This window comes from Fusarium fujikuroi, chromosome FFUJ_chr03 (assembly GCF_900079805.1).
Source record: "Fusarium fujikuroi IMI 58289 draft genome, chromosome FFUJ_chr03".
NCBI lineage: Eukaryota > Fungi > Ascomycota > Sordariomycetes > Hypocreales > Nectriaceae > Fusarium > Fusarium fujikuroi.
This window is the reverse complement of record NC_036624.1, coordinates 1,830,013-1,847,525: the sequence shown is the minus strand read 5'-3', so window position 1 is coordinate 1,847,525 and position 17,513 is coordinate 1,830,013. Positions and strand designations below refer to the sequence as shown.

General features: G+C 48.7%; 7 protein-coding genes; 4 read left to right on the top strand and 3 right to left on the bottom strand.

Annotated features, from left to right (window-relative positions):
* Positions 1-539: 539 nt before the first annotated feature.
* Positions 540-4,648, top strand: FFUJ_02701 (related to helicases; the record flags this gene model as incomplete). XM_023574465.1 has 2 exons in its annotated part: positions 540-4,338; positions 4,398-4,648. 2 exons carry the CDS (start codon positions 540-542, stop codon positions 4,646-4,648), a joined length of 4,050 nt encoding a protein of 1,349 aa, XP_023427812.1.
* Positions 4,649-4,981: 333 nt separating this feature from the next.
* On the top strand, positions 4,982-5,867 carry FFUJ_02700 (HNT3-like nucleotide-binding family protein; the record flags this gene model as incomplete). XM_023574464.1 has 2 exons in its annotated part: positions 4,982-5,036; positions 5,119-5,867. 2 exons carry the CDS (start codon positions 4,982-4,984, stop codon positions 5,865-5,867), a joined length of 804 nt encoding a protein of 267 aa, XP_023427811.1.
* Positions 5,868-6,126: 259 nt separating this feature from the next.
* FFUJ_02699 (uncharacterized protein) lies at positions 6,127-6,641 on the bottom strand (the record flags this gene model as incomplete). XM_023574463.1 has 2 exons in its annotated part: positions 6,127-6,191; positions 6,242-6,641. The coding sequence occupies 2 exons, from the start codon at positions 6,639-6,641 to the stop codon at positions 6,127-6,129; spliced, it is 465 nt and encodes a 154-aa protein (XP_023427810.1).
* A 980-nt stretch (positions 6,642-7,621) lies between these two features.
* FFUJ_02698 (related to kinesin-like protein kif1c) lies at positions 7,622-9,181 on the top strand (the record flags this gene model as incomplete). Its single annotated transcript, XM_023574461.1, has 1 exon — positions 7,622-9,181. One exon carries the CDS (start codon positions 7,622-7,624, stop codon positions 9,179-9,181), a length of 1,560 nt encoding a protein of 519 aa, XP_023427809.1.
* A 1,364-nt stretch (positions 9,182-10,545) lies between these two features.
* On the top strand, positions 10,546-11,371 carry FFUJ_02697 (related to translation initiation factor 4e; the record flags this gene model as incomplete). XM_023574460.1 has 2 exons in its annotated part: positions 10,546-11,008; positions 11,058-11,371. The coding sequence occupies 2 exons, from the start codon at positions 10,546-10,548 to the stop codon at positions 11,369-11,371; spliced, it is 777 nt and encodes a 258-aa protein (XP_023427808.1).
* Positions 11,372-11,958: 587 nt separating this feature from the next.
* On the bottom strand, positions 11,959-14,604 carry FFUJ_02696 (probable hydroxyacylglutathione hydrolase; the record flags this gene model as incomplete). XM_023574459.1 has 11 exons in its annotated part: positions 11,959-12,331; positions 12,391-12,555; positions 13,421-13,503; positions 13,553-13,579; positions 13,631-13,765; positions 13,815-13,906; positions 13,969-14,154; positions 14,233-14,249; positions 14,317-14,388; positions 14,442-14,529; positions 14,580-14,604. The coding sequence occupies 11 exons, from the start codon at positions 14,602-14,604 to the stop codon at positions 11,959-11,961; spliced, it is 1,263 nt and encodes a 420-aa protein (XP_023428869.1).
* A 396-nt stretch (positions 14,605-15,000) lies between these two features.
* On the bottom strand, positions 15,001-15,985 carry FFUJ_02695 (probable hydroxyacylglutathione hydrolase; the record flags this gene model as incomplete). XM_023574458.1 has 2 exons in its annotated part: positions 15,001-15,562; positions 15,618-15,985. The coding sequence occupies 2 exons, from the start codon at positions 15,983-15,985 to the stop codon at positions 15,001-15,003; spliced, it is 930 nt and encodes a 309-aa protein (XP_023427807.1).
* Positions 15,986-17,513: the final 1,528 nt, after the last annotated feature.

The following is a 17,513-nucleotide window of genomic DNA, read 5'->3' as shown; positions in this document are numbered from 1 at the left end:
GGCTTATTTCCCCGTACTTGAGAGTGAGAAGGGAAATTATTTGTGTTTGAATCCACCCAAAGCATTGTTCGTTGAGCTACCTATATAGATCATAATCAGAGTCTTCCCTCGAAGCCTTGGAAGGGTCGGGTTTGAGCGTTAATAGCGGGGCTACGAGGTCCGTACATGTAAAAGAAGGCGTACTGTAACATACCAGCACTACTGCACATGATGCACAGTGTGAATTAAAATATCTTTCTTGTCCCCCCAACGAGTTTTACTTGGCCATGCTGCAACTCATCTCTTTCTTTCGATGTTGCAGCTCTTGCGGGCAGTTTCCGAAAAAGAGAGATTGGCTGTGATAAGATATGAATACTGACATTTGGTAGTATATTCCGAGCCATATCTATCACCTCGCCCTTTCATAATCATCAAGAACATTCCGTGGCTGACAATTATTACTGTGTGTCGAGTGAGCTCCACTAACTAATCGATCACCAACCTAGCATTTCCCATATCAATTCTACAACAACACGACCAACAGACCACATCCTTTCAAAATGGTCAAGAAAGGCAAAGGAAAGTCCAGTGGCGGTATAGACCTTTCCGATCCCATGCCGTCTGCGCCGCCTAAAGACCCAGGAAAAGGAAAAAAGGGCCAAAAAGGTGGCACTTCTACTCCTGAAGCAGCCCCTTCTGGCCCCCCAAAACCTACGGTCAAGCAGCTCATCGGCGGCTCTTCGTGGACAGGAAAGCTGCCAGTAAACCTGCTCAGCGAGTACTGCCAGAAGCAGAAATGGGAAAGGCCCGATTATGATACCAAGAAGACCCCCGATGGTTTCTCCGTATGGGTTACTATAAGCGCCAAGGATCCTAAAACCCAACAGATCACCAAACTAGATCCCTTCAAAATTCCTGCAACTCATAAGCATCTGATCATGCGCCCTACGGCAATAGAAGCCAAGCATGCCGCAGCAACATATGCCCTCTTCAGAGTGTGTAGTATGCAGAATAAACACACGGTTCTCCCACCAGAGCACAAGTCATTATGGAAAGATTTCCAGGCTCTGAAAACCCAAGATGTGAAAGAAGGCAAGGCCTGGATGTATGAACCAGACCCGTTTAAAGCACTCCAAGAGCGTCAAGAAGCAAAGGCTGCCGCAGAAAAGAAGAGGAAAGAAATTGAGGCCGCTAAGGCTAAGGCCGCTGCCATGCCTGGTGCTTCTGGACTGGTCCTTATGAGTAATGCCGGTAAAGGAGACAGTCGATCATCCAATATCATGAAGGGATGGAGTACTGCGCCCAAGGTTGAGATGGGGAAGAAGACAAGAGCACAGTTAGAGACGTTGCTGCGAAGCGGCGTCAAGTGGAATCCAAATGGTGTCCACATGTCGAAACCTCAAAAAGACGCTATTGTTGCTGAACTCAGCAAGCTCAGCTTCCGTAAAAGCCATGTTGAAGAGGCAGTCGAATATTGCAAAGATCGAGAAGAGACGCTCGAGTGGCTTCTCATCCATGTCCCTGAAGATGATCTTCCTCGATGGGCTTTGCCAGAAAGCTATGCGGCTGGAGTTTCGGTCGGAGCTACGAATCTGAGAAGAGAGGGCATCATCAAACGGCTAGCTCAAGCAGGTTACTCACTTGAGCTGGCTACAAGGGTGCTGGACGAGCAAGGGGTTGATGAGGACAAAGCCGCAGAGACTTTGCAGAATTTGCTCTTTCCCCGAGAATCCCAGGATTCCGCCGATGCTGACTTCTTGGATTTGGGCTCACCCGAGGAACAGTGGGAAGAAGAAGTTGGGAGTCTTGAAGCAATCTATGGGGATGGTTTCGAACGTGAAGGCGATAACGTCATTCGCATCAAGCTCGATTCTGTCAAAAACGGGCAACAGACCGTCGATGCCTCTTTTCAGGTTCGACGTCCAGCTACGTATCCTGCCAACTTGATTCTGTCGATCGTGGCCAACATTCCTTCTTATATCAAGCTTAGCATCATTCGAAAAGCACTCGAGTATATCGATGAGTCTTTGCGTGATGAGCCAATGAAGATCTACCTGGCAATGGACTGGGTCCAGCAGAACATCAACGGCATCATTGAAGAGCCTGGAAAGCTGGTGGATATTTCGGCTGTCTCCTCAGCCGCAGCCGAGTACAAACCTGTTGCAGCTATTGCACAAAACAAACGAAGTACACGCGCCCCAAAAAGGATCAAATGGATAAAGGATGAGAAAAGCCGGGAGCAATGGCTTCGACGACAAGAGTCATCATCTTTGAAGAACATGGTATCCAAGCGTCAGGGTCTCCCTGCCTGGCAGATGCGAGAAGCCATAATCGGTACCGTCAGAAGCAACCATGTCACTATCATCAGCGGAGAAACAGGATCGGGTAAATCAACACAGTCTATGCAATTTATCCTGGATGATCTGTACGCGCAAGGTCTTGGTGGTTGTGCAAACATGATTGTTACCCAGCCGCGACGAATCTCAGCACTTGGCCTTGCGGATCGTGTAGCGGAAGAAAGATGTACACGCGTGGGTGAAGAGGTGGGATATGCTATACGAGGTGAATCTCGGAGATCCAAAGATACAAAGATAACATTTGTGACGACGGGTGTTCTACTCAGGCGATTGCAAACCTCAGGGGGGCGAGTAGAAGATGTCGTGGCGTCTCTGGCGGATGTCAGTCACGTTGTGATCGATGAAGTACACGAGCGCAGTCTCGATACTGACTTCCTACTCAACCTTATCCGCGATGTCATGAAGGCCAAGAAGGATATGCTCAAGCTAATTCTGATGTCTGCGACACTTGATGCCGCAACTTTCAAGAGATATTTTGCCTCGGAGGGACTCAGCGTGGGTACAGTCGAAATTGCAGGCCGAACATTCCCTGTAGACGAATACTATCTGGACGATGTGATCCGTATGACCGCATATGGAGTCGAAAGCTCTGATACAGAGTTCATCAGCGGAGAGGCTCTGGGTAAAGTCATCCAAAAGTTGGGTCATCGCATCAATTACAACCTACTGGTCGAGACGGTCAAGGCTGTTGATTTCGAGCTATCTTACGAAAAGAAACCTGGTGGTATTCTGATTTTCCTCCCTGGAGTTGGTGAGATCAACCAAGCTTGTCGCGCACTCAAAGCTATTAATTCGCTTCACGTTTTGCCACTTCATGCTTCGCTCGAGACACGAGAGCAAAAAAGAGTATTCTCTGGTGCTCCTCCAGGAAAGCGAAAAGTCGTCGTCGCAACCAATGTTGCAGAGACCTCTATCACAATAGACGACATTGTTGTGGTAATTGACAGCGGAAAGGTCAAGGAGACCAGCTTCGATGTGCAAAACAACATGCGCAAGCTCGAGGAAACGTGGGCATCACGCGCCGCCTGTAAGCAACGACGTGGTCGAGCTGGCCGAGTTCAAGAGGGCAGATGCTACAAACTCTTTACGCAAAATCTCGAACAGCAAATGTCCGAACGACCTGAGCCAGAGATTCGCCGTGTTCCACTGGAGCAGCTGTGTCTCTCAGTCCGTGCTATGGGAATGAAGGATGTTGCTGGGTTCCTTGGCAGGTCTCCAACACCTCCTGATGCGACCGCTATTGATGGAGCTATGAGGCTCCTGCGGCGCATGGGAGCACTCGATGGTGATGAGCTCACAGCCATGGGTCAGCAGCTTGCCATGCTCCCGGCTGACCTTCGGTGCGGCAAGCTGATGGTGTTTGGTGCCATCTTTGGCTGTCTAGATGATTGCGTAACCATTGCAGCAATACTGAGCACAAGAAGTCCCTTTGTTTCTCCGCAAGAGAAGAGAGACGAAGCGAAGGAGGCTCGTATGAAGTTCTACAGAGGTGATGGGGATCTCTTAACTGATCTTCAGGCCTTCCAGGAGTGGGATTTCATGATGCAGGACCATATACCCCATCGTCAGATACGATCATGGTGTGAAGAGAACTTTCTCAATTTCCAGACCTTGTCGGACATCTCCAATACGCGCGCACAGTATTATACGGCCCTAGGAGAGATTGGTATCGTGGCACCATCAGAAGCGACAATCGAGGCTCATGCACATGGAGCTAGCTCTGATGGATCCCAGCTCCTGAGAGCGCTGGTTGCTGCAGCTTTCACACCGCAGATCGCTCGCATTCAGTACCCCGACAAGAAGTTTGCAAGTTCAATGTCTGGTGCCGTGGAGTTAGACCCCGAAGCAAGGTCGATCAAGTACTTTAACCAAGAGAATGGACGCGTGTTTGTTCACCCAAGCAGTGCGTTATTTGGAAGCCAGGGGTTCTCGGGAAATGCTGCGTATATGGCTTATTTCAGTCTGATCTCAACTAGCAAGATCTTCATTCGGGACCTGACACGTACGTATATCCCCTTTCATGTTGCAAGTATTGTTCGGTTTTGCTAACATATAAAACAGCCTTCAATGCATACACACTCCTACTATTCTCGGGACCTATCGAACTCGACACTCTTGGTCGAGGTCTACTTGTTGACGGTTGGCTCAGGCTTCGAGGATGGGCGCGTATTGGTGTTTTGCTGGCTAGACTTAGAGGAATGGTTGATGAGTTGATTGCAAAGAAGGTTGAGAGCCCAGATATGAATGTTAAAGACGACGAGGTCATCATGTTGGTTAGGAGGATGATTGAGCTCGACGGTATGGATGCTTGAGTAAAAAGTCGAAGGCCATCACCAACGCAGATAGAGGTACATTAGATGTGAATTCCTGGCTTGACGGCAAAATTCTACATGAAGATCTTGAGCATGACTCAATATTTAGAAACCTGGATAGTTATTTACAATCAAATGCTGAATTCCACAACTCAACATAGATACCTGTTCACGCCTGTGCTTGTGAGACCCGTGTATGAAAAGGCGACTCCACCGTGGGGCACTCTCTATCATGAGTGCTGCACGGTCCCAGCACAGTATAAAACACTAACATCAACGCCAACACCAACAGCTGGCATCCTATAAGGGTTTCCGATATTCCCGCCTAAAGACATGTCTCATCGAGATTCAGAGCCAGAGGAGGCCATTACCAAGGAAGAGATCCGTGGTGAAGAGCCTACAAAGAAATCGGCCCGCAATGCATGCAAGTCACACACTCAACCCACTCGAAACATTCTTACATATGACAGTCGCAGAACTCATGGCTCCAAAGAGGAAAATACCACCCGAGACAAATGCAGCTCGGCCATCGCGTAGTGGGAACCCTTTCAAAGACCGCCTGGGCTTGGGTGCATATCTCGAAGATCCAGCCTCATACCCATCTTCACGCGTCATCTATCACAACGAGGACTTTGTCGCCATAAACGACCGTTATCCAAAGGCCACAATACACACTCTTCTTCTCCCTCGGTCGTCAAAGTACAATCTTCTCCATCCATTTGATGCCCTAGATGACCCAGAGGTCCTTGCCAAGGTGAAGACGGAGACTCAGCGCCTCAAGGCTCTGGTCGCAAAGGAACTCCAACGTCGTCTTGGCACGCACAGTGAGAGTGATGCTCGTCGACAAGCCGTGCTCGATGGAGATGCCGAGCAGGACCAGGGTGGGGAACTTCCGGAGGGTCGGGACTGGGCTGCAGAAGTCAAGGCCGGCGTGCATGCGGTACCAAGCATGAGACACCTTCACGTGCATGTTTTCTCGAGAGATATGTTCTCTGAAGCATTGAGGCATCGCAAACACTACAATTCATTCAATACGCAGTTTCTGGTTGATCTGGACGACTTTCCGCTTGCAGCTGATGATCCGCGCAGGAATACGAAGGAGGAGGCTTATTTGCGCTGGGATATGAAGTGCTGGAGGTGTGGGCTCAACTTTGGAAACCAATTCCAAAAGCTAAAACGCCATCTTGAAGAGGAGTATGAGACATGGAAGAAGCTTTAGGTACGGGTAGGAGAAATGGGATGGGTGGGATAAAAGGGCCTGCTTTACCCGTCTGTAAATTAGCATGATATTTGTACAACTCCTGAAGAGCACAATCCCAGTGTAACAGTTCCATGAATTCTTCCTGACCCTCAACCCTTGTGTTCCCGAGCACCCTAAAGCAAATCAACCAAACCCAGACCCTATAGTGAAGCTAGGAAAATTCCGCCGCCGCTGATTATTCAATGTTAGGATTTCTATACTGGCCATAATCGAAATCCTACTCGGAATCTTCGCCATCCTCGTCCTTAGCGGGCGACTCATTGACGGCATCATCCTCGTCGGCTGGGAGGTGTTAGCACATAATCATTTAGGGCTTTGTAGAAATTCCTCACCAGGCTCATCGTGATTGGGCTCTTCATCCTCTGATACATCGGCAGCCTTTGGCTTTCTGCCGCGCTTCTTGCCATCCTTGGGTGTTGTGGCAGCAGACTCTGTGCCGCGAGCAGCTCGAGGAGGTCGACCACGTCCCTGCTTTGGCGTACCATCGTCATTCACTGCAGCGACCTTCTTGGGTCCGGCGGCGGTCTTCTTGCCAGAACCTGGGGGTCGGCCGCGGGGGCGTCCTGTTGGAACATAGACCTTCTTGGGCATGGGCGCAGCACCCTTGGGAGGTCGTCCACGACCGCGCTTGACGGGAGCTTCAGCGGTATTCTTGGTCACTCCGGAGGAGGATTTGGGGATGCGAGGCGAGGCATCGTCCTTGGACGCGACATCTTCCTTGGTACGCGCCATGATGCGACAGAGAGAAAATAGCGATAGAGATTGAGTTGGTGGAAAGCGTGATAAAATTTCTCGAAAAATCGCGCATTAAAGTACGACACTAGTTTCTTCTGTTTGATTGTTACAGTTGAAAACGCGACAAAAGATTGTTGTGGGATGCAGAAGAAGAGAGGGAAGACGAATGTTGGATGTCGCGTTTCGTCTGCAAAGGTATCTGTACCTACTAAACCTAAGGCTAGTACCTACCAAAGGGACAGGTACTGAGGCAGGCAAGCTAAGCTCAGCTAAGGTGCAGCGCCGCCCTATTTAGCAGTAAAATTGATCAAGGGTGGCTGGAGTTTAATTCGCGTCACTTGGTCCCCGCGACAAAGAATTGGGCTATCGGGCACGACAGAATAACTCGAGTAGAGAACAGCAGATACAAAGAGGTGGTATTTCTCTCAGAGATTGACGAGAATCTAAACTTGATTCAGACTAGAGCTGCCGAGTCTTGAGGGGCCGCTTGGCTCAAGCTCCCTTCTGTTAAACCAATCAAAACCTGTACTACACAGACAAGGGCCCCCTGCAACTGCCCCTAGCAACGTGAATGACGCTGGTAAACAAAAAATACCTACAAGGGAAGACGGTGAGATGTGGGTTATTCTTCGACATCGACTTCACGACAGCATCGACAACGCCAACAGCATTCTTATGACGATGGCTCTGGACTCGAGATTGATGCCTTCTCCCTCGTCGCCCTCGGCGTCTTTTTATGAGGGCAGGGTTCACTCTTCGGCTTCAACGCCATCGCTGAGATCTCGAGATGCGGCTTTATCCATGCCCGCCAGAATGGAAGGGGGAGGAAATGTTAAGGTCGTAGTCCGAGTGAGAGCATTTCTCAAGAGAGGTGAATACACATAAGCACCCGTGTCTTCTTTTTGTCTTCTTTCCATAGAGCCTATGTATCTGACTAGTCTACAGAACTTGAACGCCAGGCAAAATGTCTGATCCAAATGGACCCCATCACTCAACTCACAACACTATCCGCACCCGATGATCCTGACCCAGAGGCTGCAAAGCTTAAGGCCAAGAAGGTCATCGAGGAGAAGAAATTTACTTTCGATAACTCCTTCTGGAGTCATGACACTGACGACAAGCACTATGCCACTCAGGAAGACGTTTACAACAGCCTTGGCGAGGACTTCCTCGATCACAACTTCGAAGGCTACCACACGTGTATCTTTGCCTACGGACAGACTGGATCTGGAAAGAGTTACACCATGATGGGCACTCCGGACCAGCCTGGCCTGATTCCTCGGACTTGCGAGGATCTCTTTGAGCGTATCGACGCCGCTCACTGCGAGAACTCAAACGTCGCCTATAATGTTCGCGTCTCGTACTTTGAAGTCTACAATGAGCACGTCCGTGACCTCCTCGTTCCTCCTCAAACGCACAAGGCGCCCAATTATCTCAAGATTCGCGAATCTCCCACCGAAGGTCCATACGTCAAGGATCTTACCGAGGTGCCCGTGCGAAACATCAATGAGATTCTGCGCTACATGAAATTGGGCGATACATCTCGTACAGTAGCGAGCACAAAGATGAACGATACAAGTAGTCGAAGTCACGCTGTTTTCACAATCATGCTGAAACAAATCCACCACGATATGGAAACCGACGAGACGACAGAGCGAAGCTCTCGCATTCGACTGGTGGATCTGGCTGGTAGCGAGAGGGCCAAGGCCACCGAGGCTACCGGTGCGCGATTACGTGAAGGTAGCAACATCAACAAATCACTGACTACGCTGGGACGTGTCATTGCTGCTCTAGCGGACCCCAAGGCCGGAAGGGGTGGGAAGCGAAAAGAGGTTGTCCCATATCGAGACTCGATCCTCACCTGGCTTCTCAAAGACTCACTAGGCGGAAACAGCAAGACGGCCATGATTGCCTGCATCGCACCCTCAGACTACGATGAAACCCTTTCCACGCTGCGATATGCCGACCAAGCCAAACGGATCCGGACTAGAGCTGTTGTCAACCAGGACCACATATCAACAGCCGAGCGAGACGCACAGATTGCTGCCATGGCGGAGGAAATTCGTATTCTGCAGCTTTCCGTATCAGACTCGAGACAGCGTGAGAAGAACGCCAAGGAAGCTGAGGACAAACTGGAGGAGTACCAGACTCATGTCAACTCTATGCAGCGCATGATGGAGGAGCGCAGCATGGTAGCTGAGAGCAAGATCAAGAAGCTTCAGACGGAGAATGAGGCCTTGAAACTGCACCTGAAGCTCGCTATCGAAAGCCTCAAGAACCCTATTCCTCCTGTTGTCGTAAAGCCAGAACGAGAAGTCGACGAGCAGGACAAAGAGAATGCCTCCGAATATAGTGAGTACGATGACGATCAGTACGATTCGGAGAGCACAGCGTACGGCGAGGATGAGTTGCAAGAAGAAATGCAGCAATACCTCCAGGATATGGGTAACTTGAGGAAGTTGATGCAAGGGGACTTGACGAGGTTTAAGAATGAGAACAGCGCGAGAATGCCACTGGGCGCAAAGGAAAACCTCTGAAACGGATGACCAACGACGCAGAAGTCATTGAAGGAAGATTTGCTAGCATGAATGGAGCATGGTGTTTTGGAAGCGTTGTTTGAATGACCGGGTTGGATTAGATTCACTGGATGTCTCTTTGAGTTTGCTGGACAATAGGCTACGTTACTTTACATTACATTACAAATGATTTAAATATGAAGAACTCTATCACACACGAGGCTATCAGGGTCAATGGCAGGATCAACTGGACCGTGAAGCTTTATATGCGTGTATGCATTGAGAAATGATAAAGGCATCAACGTTGGGCAACTACATAAGTATGCTGATTACCTAGCAGAGGGTTTCTTGTTTACTACCTATTTAATACACATATAAGTAATTCTATCTCCTACGAGTCTTCCGAATTGGGAGTTTTAAAGAGCACTCTTCCGATCCGTCGGTTAGTTTCACTAAGCGATGTGTTTGACCTGATTGGCTGAGTCGGTTCGTAAACTTCAGTTTCAGTCCGATCAGGGATATCTGAAACCGTCACCATGATTCGTCAAAATGTCAGCTGCGAAAATAGGACATGCCTTGGACGCAGTAACAGAGGTCAATAAATGAGCAACTGACGATGTTTCGTCACCAATCAATGGGGATTGCAAAGCCTGTAGAAGCTCATTCGCCGCCTCAAGGACCCCGCAGTCATGTCGTATCATGCCATGTCAAGTATCTCGGCTATGCTCTTATAGCAAAAGACTCGACAATTGTCTTGAATAATAAGAATGCAAATGTGCATGCTTGGTATATTTAAGGGTCACTAGTATACTTTCTCCGTTATTTGTCTTTACCACATTTAGAGTCTTATAGAAGTCTCGGGACATCTTGAGGCACATCAACCTACTAGACCTACTTAATATACTACCTTAGTACCTACCAGAGGTGTAGTTTAGGTACTGTAGCTTCTGAAACTCCGTACAAGGTATCCGTATCTAGGCATAGGTATATCCCCACCATAGCTCGGCATTTGGGCATCTACAGTCGCAACAAAATACTTGACCTGAACGTTAGACAGTACGTATCCACGTCTCCTTATTTTGCCTACCTAGGTACTACATGCTGGCCTTCTACTCATATGCCTGCCATTATTCGCTTGTCATTAAGGACTAAACAACGGAATAGGGGCTGTTAATGGTTTTACCTGTACTAAGTTGTCTATTCCTCTTTCTGTCCGACGTGTGCCCCTCACCAGCTAAGCTACCTACGTGACAGGGTTGCCTCTGTACTGTAGTTTCAACTCCAGTCTCCGTGCTCATCTCCGACCTTTGGCTTTCCTCACCTCCATAGGTACTCGCCATTCTTACATTCGTTTTCACTCCTTCTTCATCCCGCATCTCACCAATATGTCTTCCCGTCTCCCTCTCTTCACGCGCGGCATCGCAGACTCGCAATCTCAGGAGAACGATCCCAGCTCTCCCGCCGAACAGCGCGACGATGCCAAGCGAAACTTCCTAAAGACGATGCGAGCACTGCCCACTCAGCATTATTGGAACGTCTACTTCGACCGACAGGCCAAGGAAGGGGAAAGCGGTGATCAGTATCACTCTGGGCTGGAGCAGCTGGGTACCCAGATCGAGTCGGTGCAGGACTTTTGGCGATATGCCAACAATACTCCTGTCGGAAATATTGGTGTTCGAGAGTCCTTGTACCTCTTCAAGTCAGGCTTCCGCCCTGTCTGGGAGGATCGACGCAATATTCTGGGTGGAAGTTGGACATTCCGCTTCCCTAAGAGCATAGGTCCTGATGTGTGGACTCGTGTTCAGCTCCTTGCCATTGGCGAGAAACTCCAAAGTATTCTCGACGACGGTACGAACTCTGACCACAATGGACATGCCTGTGCTAACTTCTGCTGTAGACGACCAGCTTTGCGGTGTTGGCCTCTCCGTCCGCTTCAACTCCCACCTCATCACCGTATGGCACCGCGACGCCTCCAAGAAGAACTCGATCGACAACATCGTCAAGTGCATCATGGAAGAGCTCCCTCCCGAGATGCACCCCAAGCCTGACGCATACTACTACAAACGCCACTCAGACCACGCTGGCTTCAACCCTCCCCCGGAGCTCAAGGTCGTGCTCGATTCCCGCCGACAGGAAGAGGAGAAGCTCGCCGCCGCTGCCGCCAAGGGTGGTGACGCTAAGCCAGCGGTGACGGTCGAGTCTCCGCAATGATTTTCACGAAAGTTACGACGTTTGGTTTTGCGCTGCTATATAGTTCAGGTTCATTTCAGGTAGTTGGGTTGACATAGTGTGTGCTTGTTAGCTCACGTATCCCGTCCCGTCGCTGTCCTATGAGGCATGCATGCATCTGATAAGGCGTTTCAGAATTAGGTGTGATTATACATATATATTGGCCAGGACCCTTAATCCTGAAGAACCTAGCGCTTTTAAGATTGTGTAATTAGATTTGGAAACAGTGAATGCGTAGAACTGCTCCTCGACTCCTGATATAGATAGACACTGAATAACTGATGCCTCCGTTGATGAACTCATCTAGGTCCCTCCAAACAAGTCTCGACTCAGTAATGCGCGCTATACTATAATAATTATCATGTACGTTGGTCTGCAACAGGCAATGCATGATTAGCAGTCAGCGTCTGGTCCCTCATCTTAGGTTTCTTACCTCTCTCTCGGTGCCACATTGTAACTCTTGGATCGATTCCGCTTCATCTCATAGTATTAACTCCCCCAAGTCGTACAAGGCAAGTTTCGTTTGTTCGTAAGTCGTAACACGATGGCTCCTCCTGAAAGCTGGAGAATCACCTCCAGACACCAGCACTCTTCATTACTCCATCAAACTCCTCAACGCCCACTCCCCTAGCAACACCTACGCCGCCGTTCGCCTCGAGAATCATATCCTTGAGTAGTTCCTCATCGACATCCTCTTTGAGCACAGCAGCAACACGTCGGAGGTGTGCAAGAGTAATGGGTCCATCCTGACCGTTTGTGAATAGTCGAAAAGCTTCCTCGACTTCTGCACGATGGGCGTCCGAGTCGTGCTCCCTTGTATGGAATTTGAGGGCACAGATTGCGAAGAAAGGTTCAAATGTCGCGTAACCGTCGTTTTCTGGGTCCAGGATTGATACGAATTCTTTGAGCTCTGCGTGAGAAGAGGGCGGAATACCGAGGGCTCTAATTAAGCAAGCATATGTCAGCCAAGGACTCGAAAGCGTCCTCACATAGATACTTACATGAGTGCCGACTTGACGTCGTCAATAGGCAAGACACCATGCTTCTCGCCGTCCATTGGCTCCGCAAAGAGACTGAACGCCTCGCGGATCTCGCCCTCTTCTTGCGCAGTCACATTGTGCTCCTTGGCAAGTTTGGATTGTCGCGTCTTGGAAGCGGCGGTTGCGCTGGTCGCGGGAGCCTTGCGCTTCGGAGGCTAAGGGATTCTATTAGACCATGTTTTTACTGATGTAATTTCAGAGCGGGCATTACCATTTGCGCTTGCGAAGAAGGGACAGAAAGCACTTATACGCAGTCGCGATGATTGATGTCACAATGAATGCTTGTGGTGACAATAGTGGATTCGGCGCCCGTGAAGGACAGTGTATCAGCACCGTCTTTGGATTCTATTCAGACTGTACGGGCCCTTCTCTCAAATGAGTTTTAATAAACTTTTCTTTAGGGACCCAAACCATTTCCCTTTAACAACCTATCTCAAAATTTCCATAATCTCCATGGACTGGTTTCACAATGCACTCGCGCTCTCTTGAAGAATGATCACTGCGAAGTACTCTACGGTTTGTTTACTTGTGCCTGCTACGCCGCTATCATATACTCGGATTTCGACACCGACAGCCCTTCTCGATGCCGTGACGTTCCCTCAATATTCGCTTCTAAAAATGCTAGAGCTTGCCGCTTTGAAATCACTACAGCGAGCAAGTGTGGACAGTGAAGCAAAATTAAAACAAGCCTCGTCGGACAACTTCAAACCGGCGTGGTTCCAGCGGGTAGCAAGCGATGCCATGTCTTTGAAGACAGGCACCTAGCGATCCATGGAGACATACATTTGTAGTACTTCAATTTTCAACGCAGTCAATTATTCACTCAGAATACTCGCTCGCCCCATGCAACTCATCTTCACCCACGCATCTGGTTCCTACTGGGCCCTTGTCAATATGTTCCCTGCCATCTATATCTTGGACTCTGGCTCTCTTCAGAATGGTTAGCCGTGGGAGGGTAAAGGATAGCGAGGAAGTGTCACTACTTACTCACTTGAAGTTGTTCTTCATTTCGCGTAACTTGGCCATAACTGCCACAGGCTCAGTCTCACCTGTCTGCTTCTGAATCTCGGCATCCTATGATTGTTAGCTTGGTAACCTAACATGTTCAAGAACTTTGACGAACCTCAACCCTCATAAAAACGTTGTGTTCCTATGCAAAGTCAGCCGTTTCGTATCGAGACAACTCATGATATCGAGCTACCTTTTCGTCTCCTATGGTAAACTTGCCGGTGGTGACCTTGTTGTTCTCGGCGAAGGAATGCAGCTTCTGTACAGCATCACGCTGAGAAACAGATGCGGCAAACTTGACATTGGCCTTGGTATACTCATGTCCCGGCTGTCACAGCATGAGCATCGATGGACTTTTGTGTTGGCTCGGAACTTACATAAACTACGGTGTCATCAGGCAACGCCGCGAGCCGCTTGTTCAGAGCCTCGTGCATCTCCTCCGCATTGCCCTCGAAGAATCTTCCACATCCTGTTCATTATCAGCACAGGCCCAAAACATCCTTGTACTATTCGAGGTTTGCTCAAACTTACCGCCAATGAAAAGGGTATCACCCGTGAAAACAGCTTTGTCCTTTCCGTCTTCCACAAAGAAGCAGATGCTGTCTTGAGTGTGGCAAGGTGTATGCACACCCTTGAAGGTGATGTCGCCTAGCTTGAAGGTCTCACCATGACCAGGTGTCTTTGTAACGCCCTCGCAGTCTTTGCCACCGATAATGTCTAGCTTGGGATTGCCCAGCTCAGCAAGCTTATGGATGTCAATAAGCATTCATGGGACATCATTACGGGGTATCTTACCAGCTTCTTGTTGCCTCCTGCATGATCCCAGTGGCAGCAAGGAGATCAGTCTAGGTCGGAAGAAATTGATGGTAAATTACTCACTGATGGGTGTTAACAATGGCTGTCAAGTTGATCTTCCCCGCCTGAATAGCATCCTTCAGGATAGGCGCAACCCTGAAATATACATCAGCAGCTTCTCAAATGTTCTCAGGGTGGCTACTATGTACTCGGGAGGGTTTGCGGGATCAACGATGACGGCATCCTTGGACTTATCGTCAACTACCAGGTAAGCGTAGTTGTTGGAGCTTCCCTCCCCTGTCGAAATCAGTTTCAGGGTCCTCGAATTCTTCAGACATTTGACATACACATGGGAATTGACTGAATATGCATGGCGCGGGTAGCAACGAGCTACATCAATCATCTCAGCTAAGCACACTTTTTTGAGTTGAACAATTGACTCACGGCACTAGATAGAAATCCAATTTTCTGTCTGGGGAATGGCCGACTGGTAGCGAGTCTATACATAAGTAGGTCTGTGGAAATGTCAAGGCCGGCTGAGACGGATGCGCTGTAACAGAACAAGATCGAATGAGACGTGAGGCTTTGTCATCCAAGCGAGGCATCATGGCTCCAGTCCAGTACCTATCATGACGTTTGCCGATGCGGGCGACTGCACGTGATATGTCCAGGTTCAATTCCAACATCACCCATGTTTGCCTCTGCAGAATGATTTATACGTCTAGGTAGTCAATAAGGGGTATCTGGTAGAAATATTGGATACTCGTGCTAAACGATCCCAATGGGTTTAGGCTTCCATGTGCCTTTGAATTGTGCCCATCCAAAGTCATCTTCCTCATCAGCTTCTCCAGTGTCAGGCTCTGTATCTTTCATCGTCGTATCGGCGGTACCGGATTTTGACGACTTCTTATCTTCCTCAGACTCTCGTAGCCTCTGCATCAGTTCTACGCACTTCAAAAATGCTTGATTGCCAGGCAAACTGCCCTTGACCTCTTCAACTGTCTTGAGAACGCGCTCTGGACGCCACCGCTCGAACTCCTGGAACAGGGCTACCAGCTTCGATTCATCTCCCTCCCTTAGATACCGTAGTACTGCCTTGCGACACGCGTCGCTATTGTTCTCGCCCAGCTGCTTCCAGTAATACTCCCAAATCCACAATAAGGCCTTCTTAGCTGCTGTGCGCAGCTTTGCCAATGAGGGCAACTGTTCGTGCGTAGACTGATGGCGAAGCTCAACAAATGTAGCGGGCAATCCAATGGTCTTTGCAATAGAGTACATGCTCTGTTTGCGCTGTTTGTCCTGATGGCCATCAAGAAGACCAGTCACGAACCTTGTGTTTCATCAGCTCTGTCGCACAGTAATGGGTCTCGACTGGCAGAACTTACCTGCTAAAGGCAGCGGAATATGCTGCTCTGATTGCATACGCCGATGAGGCTGCATTTTCCCCAGCGGCTGCCTCCTTATCACTCAACGTCGCCGCCATCAACAGTGCTGTTGACTCGACCATGTGAGGACAGTTTCCTCGCTGCATCCACATCGACACACGCGCAATTGCTTTGTGCTGCCTCTTTTGTGTTTCCTGATCGTCCAGAATCTGTTGGTTTTGTATGTTTGCACTGCCTTCAGAATGGCTTGAATGGCTTGAATGCTCCTTTGCCTCTATGGCGTTGGTGTCGATGCCTGTGTACATCTGCTCGCGAACGAGCAAGAGTTCGTAACGGTCGCGCCATGGTGTAAAGACGTATTGTACCATCTTCTGTCTCTATAATAATAGATATTTTCTCCGAAGTATTTGATACTTAGCGGCATCTATTCGCTTGTTCGGGGAAAACAGTGGTGCGTATATTTTCTTTCTCTACTTTTTTTTTGTGTTTGCGTGCATTGGTTGCAGGATTTTTGTCAGGATAATATTTTTTCTATAACGAATGACGGCCGTGTTTCCCTTCAACAGGACTTGCCGTCAGTATCACGTTTTAATGCTCTGTGAGTTTATTCTGCAACCTATGATATCTCAAGAGCTTTCAATATTATAATTGTGATTTTCCGTTGATTTCTTTTACCCCCCCCCCCCCCGCCTTCAACACAAACGTATTGGAGCGCACAGCGTTGTAGATAAATGTATAAATGTCAATAAATACAAAGCACAATACTCAAAGTCCGAGGCTGGTACAGGGTAAAACATCTAAGTAAGTAAAATGAGAAAACTCAGAGTACCTGAACTCAAAAACACGTTCCCTGTAGTAGGCATTCAACAGAAGGTGTCTTGAAAAGGATGTCTACAAGATACTGTCGATTATAAATGCTTATATGCCACAGTTATGATTTCGGATAGTTGAGGTCGAGAATGGAAGTTTGGCGAGAGCATAAGGTAGCGCCTTGCCAATCAGCACGGTACAGATCTAGCGGCTATCACGACCATCCACCCGGAAAGGGACCTCCTCCCTGCGTCTTAGGCAAGTTGAGCAATTTTTCAGACCATGAGGTAGAGCAGAGCTCCTGATCGAGTCTTATTTAGAGCATGCTAGTCATGTCTCCCCAGAATGCATGAACAATCATACATATTGCTCTCCGCTGCTGGTTTAGTTCGTATGACTCCTAGTTCTATCTACGGAGCTTCCGAGCCGCACAGAGTGCTAAGAGTTACCAAGGTTAAGATTTCCATTGCTGAACTAGGTTGAGTTCGAGGAAAGAAAACTTCAGACCTTTCTCCAAAGTGATAAAAAGACTTGGGTAAGTTTAGTATAATTTTAGTATAGCATTAGACCAGTTTATTCTGGCACTCTAACTTAATGCCTGAGGCCGATTGATCACGGGGTGGAGCTGGCCACTATGTATTTTTCAGCCACAACCGTCCCTGAGCAAATACGTAATGCCTCAAAAAAAGAAATCGTAAAGAGGGGGGGTCGTGCACATGCCACGCAGGGCTGGCTCAGAGCGGGGAGGGGGCGTCAAATCTGGAACTGGACCAATTGAATATGCTGAGTCAAGTGCGGAAGCACGGACCTTCGATATGCCACATGCTGTGCAGGGTTTAGCACAGCTAATCAACGTTGGGAAGACGCGGCTCTTTTTGGGTCCACCTCATACCGCATCTTTTTGCCAAAGCTATGGATTTTACTGTCGCTTGATAGGTCATGGCCAAGTTAACATCGTTAGGAATAATACGTGACACATTGCCAAGTCCCTTTCTTCTCTCTCTCAATATTGATTGTATATTTCTTCGTTGGATAACTATTGGGCGGCTGCCTGAGCCTTACTTGTATCTCCCAGTTCTGTGCTCT